Genomic DNA, 18,981 nt, shown 5'->3' with positions numbered 1-18,981 from the left:
GATCGTCATCCTCGGCGTTGAAGACCAGTTCAGGGGCTACCAACGGTGGCCTGGACTAGGGAGTACCAACTTAGTTGGCCACAATCCATGGGCCGAGCTTATGGCCCACCCTACTCACAAGGAAGGACTCCGGAGGCCTCATACTTCCGTGTGATCAAGATGGATTCTGCCGAAAACTTGACGTGTACTCCAAGGACCGCTTCGGTCGCCGGCATGTTTATCCCTAGTTTGGCAATCGACCATGTTTAACCCTACGTACCCCCCCCCCCCCAGCGTCTATATAAGTTTCTTAAAGTTTGGGAGCTGTCATCCTAACCATAGACATGTGTTGTCACTTAATAACGAGATCATATAATTAGGAGATTGATGTGATGGAGGAGACTCATCAGTTAGCTTAGCATATGATTGTTCAATTTATTGCTACTGCTTTCTTAATGTCAATCACATCATTCTCCTAATAATGTGATCTCGTTATCAAGTGACAACACATGTCTATGGTTAGGATGACAACTCCCATATTTGGGCTAGATATGTAGGGTGCTAGGCAGGCCAGACGTTTGAGGGTCGTTTGAGAGGCCCGTTTGGGTCAAAAAATCGTGACCGGGCGGCCCGCCCAGACGTATAAGACGCGTTTGAGAAGTCCGGTTGTAAATGCTCTAAGGCACAGTTGGGTAGATTGTCGCCCCCTATTCTCTTAGTGTGAATCCTTGGAGTCGTAAAATCTCCTCCCTTCTTTACTCCAAAAATTGTTGATCACTTCTATAATACCTCGGTGCTTTTTTTAGTCCAATGTAAATTTCTTAGGCAGGAAATCGCTTTGCATTCATTTTCTAACAAAACGTTTTTATAGAAGGGGCTCACCCAGGTGCGGTCGCGGAAATTCACTCCCGACGGTACTCGAACTCGGTCTGTAAGGAAACACCATTGTGTCCTTGTAGCCCAGTTCTCAACAAAACGTTTTTATGAGGTCGTGCGAGCGGCTTCTTCATGTTCGCACGAGTGTTGCTGCTTATAGCTTCAGATGCAGCAAAATGGTGTAGTGAACTTGTGATGGCGATGCGGACCATTGGACATAGACATGTTTCATGTTATCTGCCTGACGAGGGATATCTAGTCGCCTGTTTAAGGAAGGGTAGATCCTCGACCTCTGCATCGATAATCCATATTCGGTCGTATGATACATCTTGGATTCTTGAGTTGGTTCAAGCTAATAAACACCCTGCCCGCTTTTGTTGAACACACGGGAAATGAAGTAGCGTACAACTAGATAGATCACTGCATCTCACAAGGTACACATTCAACGAGATTGTTCGATCTCTTGCTTGCTTGTCTCGTTAATTCCTTACACATCTTCTCTTGTGTAGCCCCCGACCGCCCCATCCAGGCGTCTCGCGGGCGAAACCCTAGATCACCGCAGAGCTCCCCCTTCCTCTCTCCTTCCCCCCTCGCCGTCGCATGAGGCCGCCGCCGGGCAAGCCCGGGGCGCCCCCGAGGAAGGTGGCGGCGGGGCATCTGCTGCTATGCTCTCTCGCAAGGGGCGGCGGGGCATCTGCTGCTATGCTCTCTCGCAAGGGGCGGCGGGATCTAGGGTTGCGGCCTTGTTCGGAGTGGCGCCACCGGCTCTGCGGCGAGCGTTGGCACGAGTGTGGTGGTGGCATCCCTGGCCGTGAGGACGGCGAGCGTTGGCACGAGTGTGGTGGTGGCGTCCCCGGCGTTCGGCGGCACCAGATCTGGCGGCCCCTTCCATCTCCGACGCGATGCGATCCAACCCTTTCGGGCCTGGGTCGGGGTCTTCTTCTTCGATCGTTGGTCTCGTTTTGCGGGTGGGATGGTGGTGTGGAGCCAGACCAGGAGAATTCCGTGGCCGGCCATGGCTGGCCGTGACGGCGGCGGTGCCCGATGGCACCGTTCTTCCTCCTTGGAGGCGTTTATCAGGTTTGCCTCCCTCCACCCACCATCCTCTAGCCTCTCGGGTGAAAGCTCTAACCTCGGTGGGCGGTGGCGGCACTCTCGGCGTTGTTTTTCTTGAAGGCGTCGCCTTTGGGAGCCGTTTGGTTGGTGTGCGCTGTTGGGGTGCGTTCGACAACGGAAGTGGTGTGTCCTCTTCATCCAAGCTTGATGCTATCCCTCCTCTGCGGTCGGGCCATGGGCAATTCTGCTTGAGGGAAGCTTTGGCGGCTCGTCGAGAGTGCGTTGATCGTCTCTATGTGGCCATCCTCCAGCGGCAACCATTCTTGTTCTAGGTGGAACATTCTATCTTCCGACAGTGCGGTGCCTATCGAGCCAGGCGAGGAGGTTGTGGCCTTCTTCGGAGATGGAGTTGGATGGTTGTGTCGTGTCGGGGTCCGTAGCTGTTTGGTGACCACATTCTCTCTTGATGCCAGTCATCCCCTTCTCCTTTGTGCCAGCATGGTCCTGGTTCCCTCGTGCTTCGTTCTCGGAGGAGGGCCTCGATGTCTTCACTTGCGTGCTTCTCTGATTTACCCTCTAGCTTGTAGCATTTGAGGCTAGTTAGCTGCTTTTCGACGGCTATGTATCTTATCATGTTGTATTTCTTTTTTTCGGTTACTTGTGATCTATATTCTTGGCCGGTTGATGGCTTTGTTAATTCAAAGTTAAGCTAGTCTCGAGCCCCATCTCAAACTCGGCTGATGCCTTTTCTCTAAAAATCTTCTCTTGTGTATGGGCCAGCAAGGGTTCGAGCCTCACTTTCATCTTTTTTTTGCCCTGGTTCCTCCTAGGACCAACTGGTCTTTTAGCCTGCTGGGCCAAGGAAAAAAATTATATGAGACCAGGTCTTACGGTTAGTAGGTGAGACCCATCCTGATGGATGACACGTGGCATTCACAAATCATAAAGCATCCCCCACCCCGACTTAAAATCAGGGAGGAGAGATTAGATGACACGTGGCATTCACAAATCACAAAGCATCTAATCTCTCTCTCCCCTGATTTTAAGTCGGGGTGGGGGATGCTTTGTGATTTGTGAATGCCACGTGTCATTCATCAAAATGGATCTCACATAAGACCTGGTCTCATAAAATTCTTTTCCTGACCCAATGGCAAGTGCGTCCTATTTCCAATTAAGCCAGCTGAGTTCGAAACTCCCCTCCTACCTAACAACGAATGTTAAGGGAGGGAACTTCCCCCTCTAACCTCGTTTATTTTTCTTGCCTCAACATTCGTCAAAGGGGATTGAATACTCGGGTGCCTTCGTTGGCCACTAAGCATTTTGCAGAAGAAACGAATAGATTTACGTTGGAGAGGAGTTACAAGTAGCACCAAACAATAATAAAAGCGCTCAATTGCGCTCATCTTTCATTTTGGAGGAGGTTACGTTTATATTTGCATGAAGTCTTCAATTCATGGAATATCGACGCTCATGTATGTAACGGTGTACATATAAGATACGAAGATCCCTGCAGACACTAGGCGGTTCTGAAGTCTGAACTTCCAATCCCAACAGCCATGGCTACAGTCCTCATGGTCCCCTTGATGCTGTACCTGCTCGCGGTGCTTGCCGGCCGCCATGTTCACTGCAAGAGCACTGGGGCCGCCGCCGACGGCCTTTATGACGTTACAGAGTACGGAGCGGCGCCGAGCAGAAAAGACAACAAAGACGTGAGTGCGTTGCTGCAGACTGGACTCGCTGCTTCCTGTGTTTTCCGTTCGTTTCTGAACCCATGTGTCGTGTTCCCGTGTCACCACTCACCACCACTGACTTTCCAGGCATTCTTGGCGGCATGGCGCGCCGCGTGCAGCTCCACGGCCGGCAACGCGACGCTGCTGATCCCCGAGGGCACCTTCGCCGTCGGCGCCGTGGAGTTCTCGGGCCCGTGCAAGAGCGGTGGCGCGCCCGTCGTGGTGATCGACGGCGTGCTACGGCCGTGCACGGGTGGATGCCACCTAACGGATGATGACTGGATCACGTTCAGCGCCCTGAGCAACCTCCTCGTCACCGGCGCCGGTACCCTAGACGGCCAGGGCGGCGCTAGGACTAACAATGCCAAAACGACGGTGATCACGCCGGCCGCCAATACTGAATCGATCAAATTTGTGTCATTTCCATTTTACTGAACGAGACGGTGAGGTGATTTTGCCGGCCATTGTGCAGACTCTGGAGCTGGACGGCGTGACGAACTCGACCGTGAGGGGCCTGCGGTTCGTGGATAGCCGGGGCTTCCACTTGAGCTTCCACCGCAGCAGCCGCGTCGCGGCGGAGGGCCTCCGCATCCACGCCCCCGCGTCCAGCCGGAACACGGACGGCATCCACGTCGGCTGCTCGAGCCACGTCCGCATCGCCGACTCGGTCATCGGCACGGGCGACGACTGCGTGTCCGTCGGCCCCGGCTCCTCGGACGTGGTGGTCACCGGCATCATCTGCGGCCCGGGCCACGGCATCAGCGTGGGCAGCCTGGGGAGGAAGGAGGGGGAGGAGGACGTGCGCGGGCTGGTGATCCGGAACTGCACCGTGCGCGGCACCACCAACGGGCTGCGCATCAAGACGTGGCCCGGGTCGCCGCCGGGGCGGGCCTCCAACATCACCTTCGAGGACATCATCATGGCCGACGTGTCCAACCCCATCCTCATCGACCAGCGGTACTGCCCCCACGGCCGTTGCTCCGACGTCGACAAGCCGTCGCGGGTGCAGATCAGCGATGTGACCTTCAGGAGGATCCAGGGGACGTCGAGCAGCAAGGTGGCGGTGCAGCTGCGGTGCAGCGAGGAGCAGCCGTGCAGCGGGGTGCGCCTGGACGGCATCAACCTCCGCTGCGGCGACCAGCCGTGCCACGCGCAGTTCGCCAACGTGCGGGGGGCGCCCGCCTTGGAGGCGCAGGCGCCCAGCCTGTGGGTTCAAGAAGCTCACGGACTGCCATCGGACGCTGAATAACCAAACCATTCTTCTCTGACCGACAAGAAGAGTTCACACGGTTTTACGCTTGCAGGCGTCGAGCGCTGTAGGGGCGCTTCTTTTTGGGACTACACGTTAGTAGTATGCAGGACCTATCGGGTTTGCTTGAGAATTGCTTGATTTTGGTTTAAAGTTTGAAGATGATTTTTTGCAGGATGATAATAATCAGGTTAATTTCGAGCTGAAAATTTGCATACAAGCAGTATAGTTTCTTTCTTTTGTTGGAATTCAGAAATCAAGCAGTACCAACTTGATGAAAAGATCACGGCCATGAATTCCTTGTGATACAGCACGACAAGTAAAGCTTCGGTGTGTTAAAAAAAAGACAAATAAGCTTGGGGACCAACAGGAGGAGATTGCGATAGAGAACCGGCTGCATGCCTGTAGCTGTAGCGACACAGCACCAGTCATGTGCATGGTTCCGCGGTTCCGGTCGATCGGCCATCGACGGCGCTCGCTGGAAGCACAAAGACGCGCGAACTGCCGAATCCGTCGGTGCACATATGCCACCACCCGGACACGAATCGACTCAACGGCCACCAGAGGACACGCGCTCACTTTCAATCGCTAACAACGTTCGCGTCGATCATGCCATGAAGGCTGTAAGAGCAACTCCAACAGGCCGATTCAAATGGATGATGTTTTTGTTTGTTTTTTTGTTTGTTTGGATCGATCGTTCGTCCGCCGTCCATCATTTTTTAGTTTTGGGTCGGCAGTGCGTCCAACAGGCCGACCCATTTCATGACCGCGCATGTTTAACATTATGCTGTCGTCCTGGTTTTGGCGCTCTAGCGCGCGGGAAAGGCTCGCGCGCAGGGTAGCGGCCTAGCGCGCGTTGGTTTTGGCGCTCCAGCGCGCGGGAAAGGTTCGCGCGCGCACCGCGGCCGGCGCTCGCTATAAAGAAGGCGCTCCCTTCACATTCTGTCGGCCGCCCCACTCTCGCCGCCTCTGCGCCATCATGTCGATCCGCCGCCTAGGCGCTTCGGATTTTCACGGAGTCCGCGAGCGCCGCTCCGGCAGCTTCTCCGCCGAGATCTGGTTTCGCGAGAAATGTCTCGTCCTCGGCACCTTCGACACCGCAGAGGAGGCAGCCCGCGCGCACGACGCGGCGGCGTGGCGCCTCCTAAGGCCTCGTCGGGATATGAATATGAATTTTCCCAACGTGTCGAGCCAGCCTGCGCCTCTCCCGCGGCTTTTCATCGACGAGGGTCGTCGTGTCCACCGAAGGCAGCAGCGTCGCCTCGCCATCGTAGAGAAGGACGTGGAAGCCTTGGTGGTGTGGCGCGGAGGCTTTCCGCAGGACATCGTTGACGAGCGCCGGTTCTACAAGCAATTGAGATCGGAGAGGGACGCGAAGAGGAGGGAGCGAGCTGCCTATCGGGAGGACAAGCGTTCGCGGAAGCAGGCAGCTCAATTGAAACTGAAACTACGAGAAACGGCGGGTTGGGACTTTGAAGACGAGGCGTATGCTGACGCCTACATTGAGACATTCGGAGGAAGACATTACTGAGTCGGAGTCAGAAATCGACGAGTAGTGCTCTTTTCTTTTTATTTGTGTACGCTAGAATTATCTATGTATCCATTTTTATCTGAAAAAATGGTCGGCGACGTAGCAAGCGGGCGAGGATGTGAATCCAATGTGCCACCGACCAGCGGCCCCGGTGAAAGTGCAACTATCCCTAGGTGGTTTTGGTAATTCATAACAACATATAGCTCATTGAGCTAATGCTATTCTAAGATGATTATTTCAGGAAAGCTCAATGATTGGCATGGCATGGATGTGAAAGTGGAACCCTCAAAATGCTAAGGACAAAGAATTGGCTCAAGCTCAAAAGCTCAAGACTCTTCATTTTACATTTTAGTGATCCAAGATCACATTGAGTCTTTAGGAAAAGCCAATACTATCAAGGAGGGATGATGTGTTGCTTAATGAGCCTCTTGCTTCATGTGCTTAGTGATATGCTTCAAAACCCTCAACTACTTTCCCATATCCACTTGTGACCTAAACCCTAAGCCAAACTCGATCCTACCGATTCTTTCTATCCGGCGCCACCGAGTTTCATTTGTCATAAGCCACTGCCAAACCCTAGCAATTCGGTTCTACCGATAGGGATCTCGGTCTCACCGAGATGGGATTGCAAACTCTCAGTTTCCCTTTCATAACTTTTCGGTCTCACCGAAAGAGCGAATCGATCCCACCGAGATTGCAATGTAAACTCTTTGTTTCCCTTTTGTAACTTTTCGGTCTCACCGAAAAAGCAAATCGGTCCCACCGAGTTTGCCTGACCAACTCTCTGGTTAGCTAATTACCAAATTCGGTCTCATCGAGTTTGTGTAATCGGTCTCACCGAGATTACGTTATGCCCAAACCCTAACCATATCGGTCCTACCGAGTTGCATGTCAGTCCCACCGAAAATCTCTAACGGTCACTAGGTTTACCTTTTCGGTCCGACCGAGTTTGTTGATTCGGTCCCACCGAGATTGGAAAACTGTGTGTAACGGTTGGATTTTGTGTGGAGGCTATATATACCCCTCCACCTCCTCTTCATTCGTGGAGTGAGCCATCAGAACACATACACAATTCCAACTCATATGTTCTGAGAGAGAACCACCTACTCATGTGTTGAGACCAAGATATTCCATTTCTACCATATGAATCTTGATCTCTAGCCTTCCCCAAGTTGCTTTCCACTCAAATCTTTTTCCACAAAATCCAAATCCTATGAGAGAGAGTTGAGTGTTGGGGAGACTATCATTTGAAGCACAAGAGCAAGGAGTTCATTACCTACACACCATTTGTTACTTCTTGAAGAGTGATGTCTCCTAGATTGGCTAGGTGTCACTTGGGAGCCTCCGACAAGATTGTGGAGTTGAACCAAAGAGTTTGTAAGGGCAAGGAGATCGCCTACTTCGTGAAGATCTCCCGCTAGTGAGACAAGTCCTTCGTGGGGATGGCCATGGTGGGATAGACAAGGTTGCTTCTTCGTGGACCCTTTGTGGGTGGTTGCTTCTTCGTGGACCCTTCGTGGGTGGAGCCCTTCGTGGACTCGCGCAACCGTTACCTTCGTGGGTGGAGCCCTCCGTGGACTCGCGCAACCGTTACCCTTCGTGGGTTGAAGTCTCCATCAACGTGGATGTAGGATAGCACCACTTATCCGAACCACGGGAAAAACATCCGTGTCTCCAATTGCGTTTGAATTCTCCAAACCCTTCCCTTTACATTCTTGCAAGTTACATGCTTTACTTTCCGCTGCCAATATACTCTTTGCATGCTTGCTTGAATTGTGTGATGATTGCTTGACTTGTCCTACAATAGCTAAAATCTGCCAAGAACTAAAATTGGGAAAAGGTTAAGTTTTTATTTGGTCAAGTAGTCTAATCACCCCCCTCTAGACATACTTTCGATCCTACACCCGGTGAGAAAAAAGGGCGAGCGCGCGCGTCCGTCTTGTGTCCGCGCCGACGCAAATCAGGCTCAAAAATGAACTGGGATTGGGTCGGCAAGCGGACGAAAGCGGACACACGTCCATTTAGATCGGCACGTTGGGCCAACCTTTTTATCCGCGTCAATCCAAACGGACGGCTGCGGATAAAATAGGTCGCCCCATTGAAGCTGCTCTAAGCCTGTAAATAAAGCTATAGAATTCAAGGGGAAGGAGCAGCTTTTTCTCGATCAAGTAGCGGGAGCTCGGCATCCCCGTCAAATCTCTGCTGTTTATTGCTTACTAAAGAAAATAGCCAACCTAGTTGAGCTCTGTGTGAGTTAGTTGAGCTCTGTACGTACATATACGTGTAAGCATTGTAATCAATGAAAGCAAGTGTTGCACAAAACCTCTCTCTCCTGTCCTCGCTCTGGTTCTGACAAGAGCAAATGTGCAAAACGTGAGCTGAGGATGCGTGCCGTCTCGCACATCCTGTATTACGAACGTCACACATTTTGATGCGTATTCCATTAGAAAGATTGCGTACCGTCCAGTTCAGATAAGCTCTCTGATGTTGCCTCCCAAGGATAAGCATTACTAGCTGCATAACCGTCCAGTTTACAGTAGCTTGCTAGCTAACCAATCCTTAACCCGAGACTGTCGCCGGCACGCCCGCGCCGCGCCACGGCCCACGGTCCCGACGCGCCAGACGCCAGTCTCACGGCCACACTGAGTCACTGACTGTCGGCGCGGCGGCCACCTCACCTCACTCTCCACCATTTATCACCCCCCTCCTCGCTTCCAAGCCAAGCCGCGCGCGACGCCAAGCACCTTCCACTACTCCTACACTCCCACACACTACAGCTCGTACGTCGCCGCTTCCCCTCCCCCGGCCCGCGGCCGCTGCTATAACTACAGGCCACGGAGCGCCAGCGAGGGGGGCAGCCCTAGCTAGCTAGACCAGACTTCGCGCGCGCGTTAGGGACCATGGCGAGCGGCAGCGGCAGCGGCGAGGGGAAGGCGGGCAGGGCGGGCGCGGGGTACCAGCAGTACGGCACCGGCTACGACGAGCGCCAGTGGTGGCCGTGGCTCGTGCCCACCGTGCTCGGCGCCTGCGTCTCGGTCTTCGCCGTCGAGATGTACCTCAACGACTGCCCCCGCCACGGGAGCCCCCTCGGCGGCGACGCGCGCTGCGTCGCCGGCTTCCTCCGCCAGTTCTCCTTCCAGCCGCTGCGCGAGAACCCGCTCCTCGGCCCCTCTTCGGCCACGTAAGTCTCACACTCACACTCACCTCATGATTAATATTACAGTTTAATTTCGAAATCAAAAGTGGGGGATCTTGTCAGTGGAGTACTTGCAGCACAAGTTGGGGGTTTCTGCTGTGTTTACTGTGGGATTTGAAGCGAAATGAAAATGGGGGGATTGCAGTTTGGCTGGATATCTGTGTCACCGCTATCACTCGTCGCAATTTTTAGTTGCTAGTCTGGAAATGGGGGAGATTGGGCAATATTGACTAATTAGATCTGCATTACTACTGGTAAACAGTAGGTGATTTAGTTGTGGAGCAATGCAAAATATACCTGCAACAATTCGATTTTACAAAGGTACTCCCTCCGTCCGGGTTTATTAGGCCTCACAGCATTACAAGCATGTCCCTTTTTATAATGCCTCGCTTTGAAAAAGTGCATGTATGTAACCATTTCATTGGCTGCATTGAAAACTATTGTTGTTGGTGTCATGGCCGGGAAATTAATACACCTCATGCGTGCTTTTTCATTGGCTGCATGCATGTGAGAGAGTGCATTGGAAGTGGAATGAAAGAATTAATGTGAGCAAATTACTATGTGTCTTGATATAAGAGAAATTGTCTTTAGGCCTAATAAACCCGGACGGAGGGAGTATCTTTTGCTTATTTGTTTGACGGAAAACAGTAGCTGATTTAACTAGTACTTCAAATTATATGGTACAGAGAGTTAGCAAGGTATCTTTTATTATCTAGCATTCGTTTTCTCGTGGATACGCCACTTACTGGCAAATTAAAATCATAGCTATATCCCTCAAAATAATCATATCTATGGTAGGTACACTGCAATATCTATGTTGACCACATTGACTTTCATAATTATATTGCCTCTGCAATCTAAGATAGTGTTAGGCGTGGACTTCTCTTCTCTCATTGGACTGGAACAAAAAAATGTTGTTTTATCCGTTGTACTTTATTAATTCTATCACATGTGGCCTGCTATACACATATGTTATGTTACTTACATGAACATCAGATCAGCTGGCATATCTATCTTTTTCTGTTGTAATGTGATCTCATTATATATACAAATATCATGGTGTCCTGCGCAAACTAGTAAACGTCTTTAATCATCTTTAATGTTTTGAACTTGCATAAGTATGCACTAATATGCTACTTATAACAACATTAGACCGTGATCAGAAGTATTGTTTATGTGTGAATTTAATCAGTACACTGATTGTTTTTTTTTGAAAAGGGGGGACTCCCCGGCCTCTGCACCAGAACGATGCATACGGCCACCTTTATAAATAAGCAAATAGGTTCAACAAGGTCTTATAGTCTGAAACAAAAGTAACGGCAAGCTCACAAAGAGCCACAACGCCAAAAACACAAAAGCCAATAGGCCTCAACCGGCTAGCATAACAAAGATAGGAAAACTAATCCCCTATCCTATTACATGACCGCCATCCAAACCGGTTGAAAATATCCCGTGCTACCATCTCCCACCGGACAGATCCAGTAACCAAACGCTCCCTGGCCTCCATCGGAGTGAGTAACGACCACATACGGATCAGCGCAGTGGCTCGGAATATAATCTGCAAAAAATGAATATTTGTTGTTCTGTTAAAAGCCAAATCATTTCTGCAGTTCCAAATTGCCCACAATAAAGCACATACTCCTACGCGAATGTGTCTAGCTGTTTCGGACTCTATCCCAACAAGCCACGTTCCAAATAACGTACTGACAGAATTCGGAGGAGTAATGTTAAAGGCAATGTGCACCGTCTGCCACAAAACTTTGGCCAACGGGCAATAAAAAAAAAGGTGTTTGATAGTTTCATCCCGATCACAGAAACTACACCTAGTAGATCCTGTCCAGTTGCGCTTTACCAAGTTATCCTTTGTTAATATGACTTGTTTATGTACAAACCACATAAACACTTTAATTTTCAAAGGAACTTTGACTTTCCAAACATTATTCGGAACTAGGAATGGCGCTAGAGTTGATGATATCCATATACATCGATTTAACTGTGAACTCTCCAGACCTAGTAAGCTTCCAGCACAACTGATCGGGCTGTTGAGATAGCTGAACCTCCATAAGTCTACTCACTAAATGAAGCCACGCTTCCCATCGGTTGCCAACAAGCGTCCTCCTAAAATGAATATTAAGGGGGATGGACTGCAGTATCGTTGCAACATAAGCATCACATCGTTGAACAATACTATATAAGGACGGATACTGAAGCGCCAGCGGCGTCTCTCCAAGCCAGGTATCCTCCCAGAAACGTGTGGTAGTGCCATTACCGATTATAAACTTTGCCCTATTGAAGAAGGCTGCTTTGACTCTCATGAGCCCCTTCCAAAAAGGCGAGTCCGTCGGTCTCACTGTCACCTGGGACAAAGTTTTGGACTGCAGATACTTACTTCGGAGAATCTGCGCCCACGTGGCATCAGTCTCAACTGATAACTTATACAGCCACTTACTGAGAAGACATTTGTTTTTGACTTCAAGATTCCCAATGCCAAGGCCCCCCTGGTCCTTTGGTCACAGATGATATCCCATTTGGCGAGTCTGTATTTTCTTTTTAGTTCATCGCTCTGCCAAAAGAATCTGGATCGATAGAAGTCCAGCCTTTTCCTAACACCAACTGGGACTTCGAAGAAAGACAAGAGAAACATAGGCATACTCGTGACCACCGAATTAATAAGAATCAATCGGCCTCCGTATGACATGAGTTTGCCCTTCCAGCAACTCAGTTTCTTCTCAAACCGATCCTCGATACACTTCCATTCTCTGTTTGTCAGCTTACGATGGTGAATGGGTATACCTAAGTACGTGAAAGGTAATGTCCCCAATTCGCATCCAGACAATTGCCTATAAGCCTCTTGTTCCTCATTGGCTCTACCAAAACAGAACAACTCGCTTTTATGAAAGTTAATCTTCAACCCGGTCAATTGTTCAAATAAGCATAACACCAGCTTCATATTTCTCGCTTTTGCCAAGTCGTGCTCCATAAAGATGATCGTATCATCAGCGTACTGTAGGATAGACACACCTCCATCAACTAGATGAGGCACCAAGCCACCCACCTGACCAGCCTCCTTTGCCCTACCTATCAAAATTGCCAACATATCAACCACAATGTTGAACAAAATAGGAGACATTGGATCACCTTGTCTCGGGCCCTTGTGTGTCTAGAAATAATGACCTATGTCATCATTCACTTTAATTCCAACACTCCCTTTTTGCGTGAAAGATTCTACCTGGCGTCGCCAGGCTTCATCAAAACCCTTCATGCGTAAGGCCTGTTGAAGGAAAGGCCATTTGACTTTATCGTACGCTTTCTCGAAATCCACCTTGAAAACAACTCGTGGAGCGTTCCATGAAGGACCACAACCCCTTCTAGGATGTTTCTGTCCGGCATGAAAGTAGTTTGGGAATGTTGCACCACAGAATGCGCAATCTGCGTGAGCCTATTAGTCCCGACCTTGGTAAAGATTTTGAAACTAACATTAAGAAGACAGATGGGCCTGAATTGCTCAATTCTCACAACCTCTGTTTTCTTAGGAAGCAGGGTTATCGTTCCAAAATTCAGTTGAAATAGCTGAAGCTGTCCAGAGAATAAATCATGGAACAACGGCAACAAATCCCACTTAATAATATGCCAACACTTTTTATAGAACTTCGCCGGAAATCCATCCAGACCGGGAGCCTTATTATTTTTCATCTGCGAGATGGCCTCAAACACCTCTTTCTCGGAAAAAGGAGCAGCCAAAATATCATTCTCAACAGCAGTAAGTTGAGGAACATCCTCAATCCTAGACTCATCCAGAGAAACACAGTTATCCTCTGGAGGCCCAAACAGCTGCTTGTAATACTCGGTTATGTATAATTTTAGGTTCTCCTGTCCTAAAATCGTTCCTTCATCTTGTTCAAGCTGAAAGATCCTCTTCTTTCTGTGTTTGCCATTGGCGATCATGTGAAAGAATTGAGTGTTCGCGTCCCCTTGGACAACTCGTCGGACCTTGGCCCGCAGCACCCACTTTAATTCCTCTTCACGAAGAAGCTCTTTCAATCTCATCTCCGCGTCAAGCTTGGCATGAAGCTCCGAGGCCAGCAGAACCGTGGATTCGGCTTTTACATCTAGGGACTGAATAAGGGTAAGGAGCCTTTTCTTTTTGACCTTGTAAATCCCACTAATATGCTTAGCCCACCCACGTAGGAAACTTCTCAAGTGCCTGATCTTATTCTGCCAACGCTCAAGCGCAGTCCTGCCTCCAGCATCCTTAGCCCATTCCCTGGCTACAAGATCAAAGAAGCCGTCTCATTCAAACCAAGCTAGCTCGAACGAAAACGACTTTTTGTTTCCCAAATGGGTAGCCTCACCGGTGTCTACAAATAAAGGCGTGTGGTCAGAAATACCACGGGAAAGTGCCTAAACTGTTACGAAGGGAAACTTCTGTTCCCATTCGACGCTAGCTAGTACTCGATCCAGCTTTTCAAACGTTGGATTTGGCAATGCGTTAGCCCAGGTGAATTTTCTTCCCGAAAGCTCTATCTCTCGCAGATCCAAGCTTTCAATGATGGTATTAAACATAAATGACCATCTCCCATCGAAATTATCATTGTTCTTCTCCTCACGCCTTCTAATAATATTGAAATCACCCCCCACCAGGATTGGAAGCTGCTCAGAACCGCAAATCCAAACCAGATCAGCCAAGAACTCAGGTTTGAGTTCGGGCTGTGCGGCACCATATACCGCCACCAGAGCCCAATTAAACCCATCGGCCTTCGACCGCACCCGAAAATTAACTGCAAAGTCTCCCATCACCACACTTCGGACTTCGAGCGAATCGCATCTAACTCTGAGTAAGATCCCACCCGATCTTCCTCTCGGCGGCAGACAATGCGAATCAAAATCAATACCTCTCGATAAAGTATTGAGAAACTGTGGCAAAAAATTATCTCTACCAGTTTCCGACAATGCGATAGTCTAGCCTATGCTCGATGGACGCCTCTGCAAGAAACCTTCTTTTAGCCAAGTCTTTCAGACCTCTGCTATTCCAAAAGATTCCTTTCATATTTCGTCATGAAATTTTTTAGCAGTACGGATCCTAGCACTCCTACGCACTGCTGAAACCGGGTAAATCTTCCGCTTCCACTTGCGTTTAGGCTTGTTCTGACCCTCCAGCCGGTCCTCATAACCAGGCTAAGTGGACCTAACCACGACAGCCTCAGAGGTGTCATCCTCCTCCTCAGACTCAGCGAGGGGTGGTAGAAGATCCGCACAAAAATTATCGAGCACCCTGACCCCCAAAGCATCAATGTCGGAGTCATTCATGGGTTTAACCGCTGCTAAGTTTCGAATCATCTTCAAAGCCCGCTCCGCCTCTAAATCCAGGATATCATTAACGGAATTTGAAATTTCACTATCATTACTACCTAGTGAAACTCCTAATTGGTTTGCATTATTAATAATCTCCTCATTAGAAAAATGCAAAATGGAATTAGAGGTATTAACCGACATACCAGTAGTGACCTCAACGTCACGAAGCTTGGCCGCCCTCATGGCGCACCGCTGCTGTATGTCATCAGCCTCCGGATGATCCTGGAGACGGCAGCTCAACCGTCGCCCCACAGAGACCGGATCCGGAATCCCTCCAAACGCAATAACCTCCTCCCGAGTGACCCTGCTCGGGGTGGGGCCTCTTGCCTCACCCCTAACACGCAGCCGGTCGGCCTCCGTCGACGAAACAGCAGGAACGCCTGAAAGCGGCGGCGGGGAGCTCCACGGCGCCGCCGACGTCGACCGCGCACCGCGGCAAAGAGTCGGAGACGAACTGGGGGAGGGGAATGCATGGGCCGCCTGCCCATACTCCCCACCCATCCCGGCCCTCTGGCAAGAGGGGCTCGCCGGCGCCACAAGAGGAGCGGCCACCCTAGGCGCCCCAGGGGAAGAGGGCGCCGAGGCCACCTGCCCCGAGCCCCCTCCAGAAGGCGGAGCCGCCACCTGCAGCTCTGGCTACGCGAGAGGAGAAGAGGGTGCCGGGGCCACCTGCCCCGGACCCCCTCCCGAAGGTAAGACCTCCACCACCGAAACCGCGTCCTGAGGAGAAGCAATGCGCTGAGCAGGAAAGGGAGTGGCCACCTGCCTAGACTCCTCCTCTCCCCTGACCGAGGTCGGCGAGCCCCCGAGAATGGGACTCTCAGCATCCTCAAAATCTAAGGTAGGTAACGTGTGCTCAAAAACATCGTCAGACTTTATCCGGTCACTCCAAAGTCTCGGGGGCGCAGAAGCAGGCTCAAAAGATCCAAATCTCAGAGAGTTCATAGGCACTGAAGAGGGTGGTGCCGTCCCATGGGCTACTTGCCGCGCCCCACAAAACTAAAAGCAGTGCGCATATCTCTAGTTTCTTTTCTTCCTTCCTTTGTCTAACCTGACATCCTATCAAATTCCAAAAAGCGCACGCTTTTTGAATTCCGTTTAGATATGCGCACTGCTTTTAGTTTTGTTTAGGGTATGCACAGCGTTTTCATTTTTTTCCGTGAGTACATGATTTCAGGCACACACAAATTGCTTGCACACATAATTCTTCACGTCCTGGACAATGATAAAAGGCCCATGGTCCATCAAGCTGTAATTTTGTATGTGCCACCATGTTTAAAAAGTGCAAGTCCACATAATCTGAGTGCAATTTTGAAGATCTGGTTATGTTACATTATTCTATTGGATAAATGGATGGAAGATTTTCTTTTTGGTGAGAATTTCAGAAATATTTCTTTTTTCTGTTGTATTGTGCTTTTAATATATTATACTAATTGATAGATAGCATGGCATCCGGAATCAGGGATACATTGGTTAGGATTGGCATGGTATAGTTTTGTTCATCTTGAAAATGTTGGAAATAAAGGGACTCAATGTCCTAAAGAAGTGCATACCCCATATTGCAGTTTGGAGAAGATGGGAGCTCTTGACTGGGCCAAAGTTGTTCATCAACACCAATGGTGGCGCCTATTCAGCTGTATCTGGCTCCATGCTGGCCTAATTCACTTGATTGTCAACATGATGAGCTTGCTATTCATAGGAATCCGCCTTGAACAGCAATTTGGCTTTGGTAAGCTTCACTGAAGTACTGAATTGGTCCATTTTTACATTTTCGCCGCATGTCAATCTTTCTTAATTGAGATACCTTGGTTGACTGTCATCTGCTTCTAACACTAGTCTTATACTCCCTCCATTTCTTTTTACTCTGCATATAAAATTTGGTCAAAGTCAAACTGGATAAAGTTTGACCAAATTTATATTTAAAAATATGAATATCTACAATACTAAAACTATATAGTATGAACATACGTTTCATGGTGCATCTGATAATATTGATTTCATATTGTGAATGTTTATATTTTTTAATATAAAGTTAGTCAAACTCTACAAAGGTGAGGGAGTATCAGATGCACCATGAGCAGCACCCAATGTTTATATCTAAAGGCTCTTATATTTCTTTACAGAGGGAGTAGTTGCTGAATTATTTTTATAGAAGGGGTTTCCTCGATTTGTATTGATACGAAACAAACCACCCAAAAGTGATCGGGCTTTTCATGCCCATCAAACACGTTACTACACAACATGCTGTCCTGAAACTATGCTAAGCAAAACGCCTCTAAACATATATGCCCTGCCACCTCATCCTGCCGTCAATCTTGGTATACATGGTGACCAGCTGCTCCAAGCATTGACGTTGGTTGCAATTTGCTCCAGTAGTCTTGCCCAGCGCCTGGGAGTTCCTTTGATAAATATTTTCAGAAGGAAAGGAGTTGTGGAGATATTTACAGAGATCTGGTTCTAAGGCCTGGGGACCAAATTTCCTTTGATATATATATACATGTAAATTTCCCAGCATTACTGCACAAAGGCCATTGGTTTCACAAATCTGATAAAGATTTGGCTTCCTGGTCTTTATTTGAAAACAATGAACAGTGATCATGTCTACAAAGGGTCAATGATCTTTTTAGAATTGTTTCTTTTCCTTATGTCGACGTGTTTCATTAATGTGGATTTGCGCATAGGTTGTATTTACCTTTGTGTTACCACGGAGTAAATTCCTGTGCACTGACTTCAGTTTTCGCACTTGCAAGTCCGCATTGGGATCATCTACCTGCTATCTGGCTTTGGTGGAAGTGTGCTATCTGCACTGTTCTTACGTAATCACTACATATCTGTCGGTGCCCCTGGAGCTTTGTTTGGTCTACTTGGCTGTATGCTCTCTGAGCTTATTATGAACTGGACCATTTATTCCAACAAGGTCAGCAGAATAGAGATACTAGTATAATACTCCCTCCGTATCAAAATATAAGACATTTCTTGACGCTGTCATAGTGTCACAAAAAACCGTCTTATATATTGATATGGAGGGAGTACTTTGTTGCACTGCTTCGATGCAAGTTTGAGCTGGTTTTCTCTTGCAGGCAGCAGCCATCACAACTCTTCTGTTCATAATTGCAATCAATCTGGCGATCGGGATACTACCGCATGCTGATAATTTTGCGCATATTGGTGGGTTCGTATCCGGGTTCCTTTTCGGGTTTGTGCTGCTGGCAAGGCCTCAATTTGGTTGGATGGAACGGCATGAGCTGCCCCAGACCGATCAACCCCCAAAGTACAAGACGTACCAGTATGTTCTGTGGGGCGCGGCACTGCTCTTGCTGCTGGTTGGGTAAGTCTCTCCACTCTATCCCAAGACATGACAAACTACTAGGAAGGTGTAGTCCAGATGTTCACTTTGTTGTAGCAAGACTTTACTACTAGTTGAAACCTGACGGAGGTGACTTGTGGTGCAGGTATGTGGTCGGCCTGGCGATGCTCTTCAAGGGAAAGAACGGCAACGACGGCTGCCACTGGTGCCGGTACCTCAACTGCGTGCCCTCGTCCAGGTGGAAGTGCAGCACTTAGACATGGTTCGGTTCCCCCCGTTCGGCGTTTCTCCGAAATGCATCAACTCCCGGAGAACCATTTTTATGCTTGTGTGTTTATACAGATACCAACATCAGAGGCTTGTGCCTCGCAGAGCTGAATCCCTCCTTTATCTTGCGTGACGATGTAATTTTACTTCGTGCCTGTTGGCCTCGGCATGATTCTGCGCCGACCGTACCTCCAGATTTTTGTCATGGTATATGCTGAATTTTTTTGTTAAAAAAAATCCTCGCAAGCAATTCATCAAGGGAAAGGACACGTCACACGTGTGATGTGTCTGCAGTCCATCATGTGAGCAACGGATCTATCGTGGTTTCACATAGAGAAAAATTACCATAGGTCACAAAACTTGAGCTGGCTAACACTTAAGTACCATTACTTCAAAATACTCGAAATATAGTCCATCTACTTGCGCAGGGGGTTCACT

At 49.1% G+C, this 18,981-nt stretch overlaps 2 protein-coding genes and 1 pseudogene across 3 annotated transcripts; all 3 read left to right on the top strand.

Annotated features, from left to right (window-relative positions):
* The first annotated feature begins 3,081 nt into the window (after positions 1-3,081).
* On the top strand, positions 3,082-5,126 carry LOC125521659 (exopolygalacturonase-like; annotated as a pseudogene). The gene is made up of 2 exons (XR_015612162.1): positions 3,082-3,620; positions 3,729-5,126. The product of XR_015612162.1 is annotated as an exopolygalacturonase-like (transcript).
* Positions 5,127-5,869: 743 nt separating this feature from the next.
* LOC147959355 (uncharacterized) lies at positions 5,870-6,421 on the top strand. The gene has a single exon (XM_087532619.1). It carries the CDS (start codon positions 5,870-5,872, stop codon positions 6,419-6,421), a length of 552 nt encoding a protein of 183 aa, XP_087388745.1.
* A 2,564-nt stretch (positions 6,422-8,985) lies between these two features.
* On the top strand, positions 8,986-18,801 carry LOC125520005 (RHOMBOID-like protein 2). Its single transcript, XM_048684783.2, has 5 exons — positions 8,986-9,602; positions 16,535-16,698; positions 17,720-17,886; positions 18,050-18,297; positions 18,422-18,801. The coding sequence occupies exons 1-5, from the start codon at positions 9,322-9,324 to the stop codon at positions 18,531-18,533; spliced, it is 972 nt and encodes a 323-aa protein (XP_048540740.2). The 5' UTR covers positions 8,986-9,321; the 3' UTR covers positions 18,534-18,801.
* The last annotated feature ends 180 nt before the right edge of the window (positions 18,802-18,981 follow it).

The sequence above is a fragment of the Triticum urartu genome, chromosome 7A, assembly GCF_056163025.1.
Source record: "Triticum urartu cultivar PI428250 chromosome 7A, HENAU_Tu73, whole genome shotgun sequence".
Lineage (NCBI taxonomy): Eukaryota > Viridiplantae > Streptophyta > Magnoliopsida > Poales > Poaceae > Triticum > Triticum urartu.
The sequence above is the reverse complement of the archived record's forward strand: the minus strand, read 5'-3'. Positions and strand labels throughout refer to the sequence as shown.

Excerpts from the sequence above, each read along its gene's own strand:
- LOC147959355 (XM_087532619.1), top strand. The coding sequence starts at position 5,870 with ATGTCGATCCGCCGCCTAGGCGCTTCGGATTTTCACGGAGTCCGCGAG.
- LOC125520005 (XM_048684783.2), top strand. The coding sequence starts at position 9,322 with ATGGCGAGCGGCAGCGGCAGCGGCGAGGGGAAGGCGGGCAGGGCGGGC. Across the intron at positions 16,699-17,719 it reads TGAACAGCAATTTGGCTTTG|TCCGCATTGGGATCATCTAC; the intron begins GTAAGCTTCACT and ends CGCACTTGCAAG. Across the intron at positions 18,298-18,421 it reads CTGCTCTTGCTGCTGGTTGG|GTATGTGGTCGGCCTGGCGA; the intron begins GTAAGTCTCTCC and ends CTTGTGGTGCAG.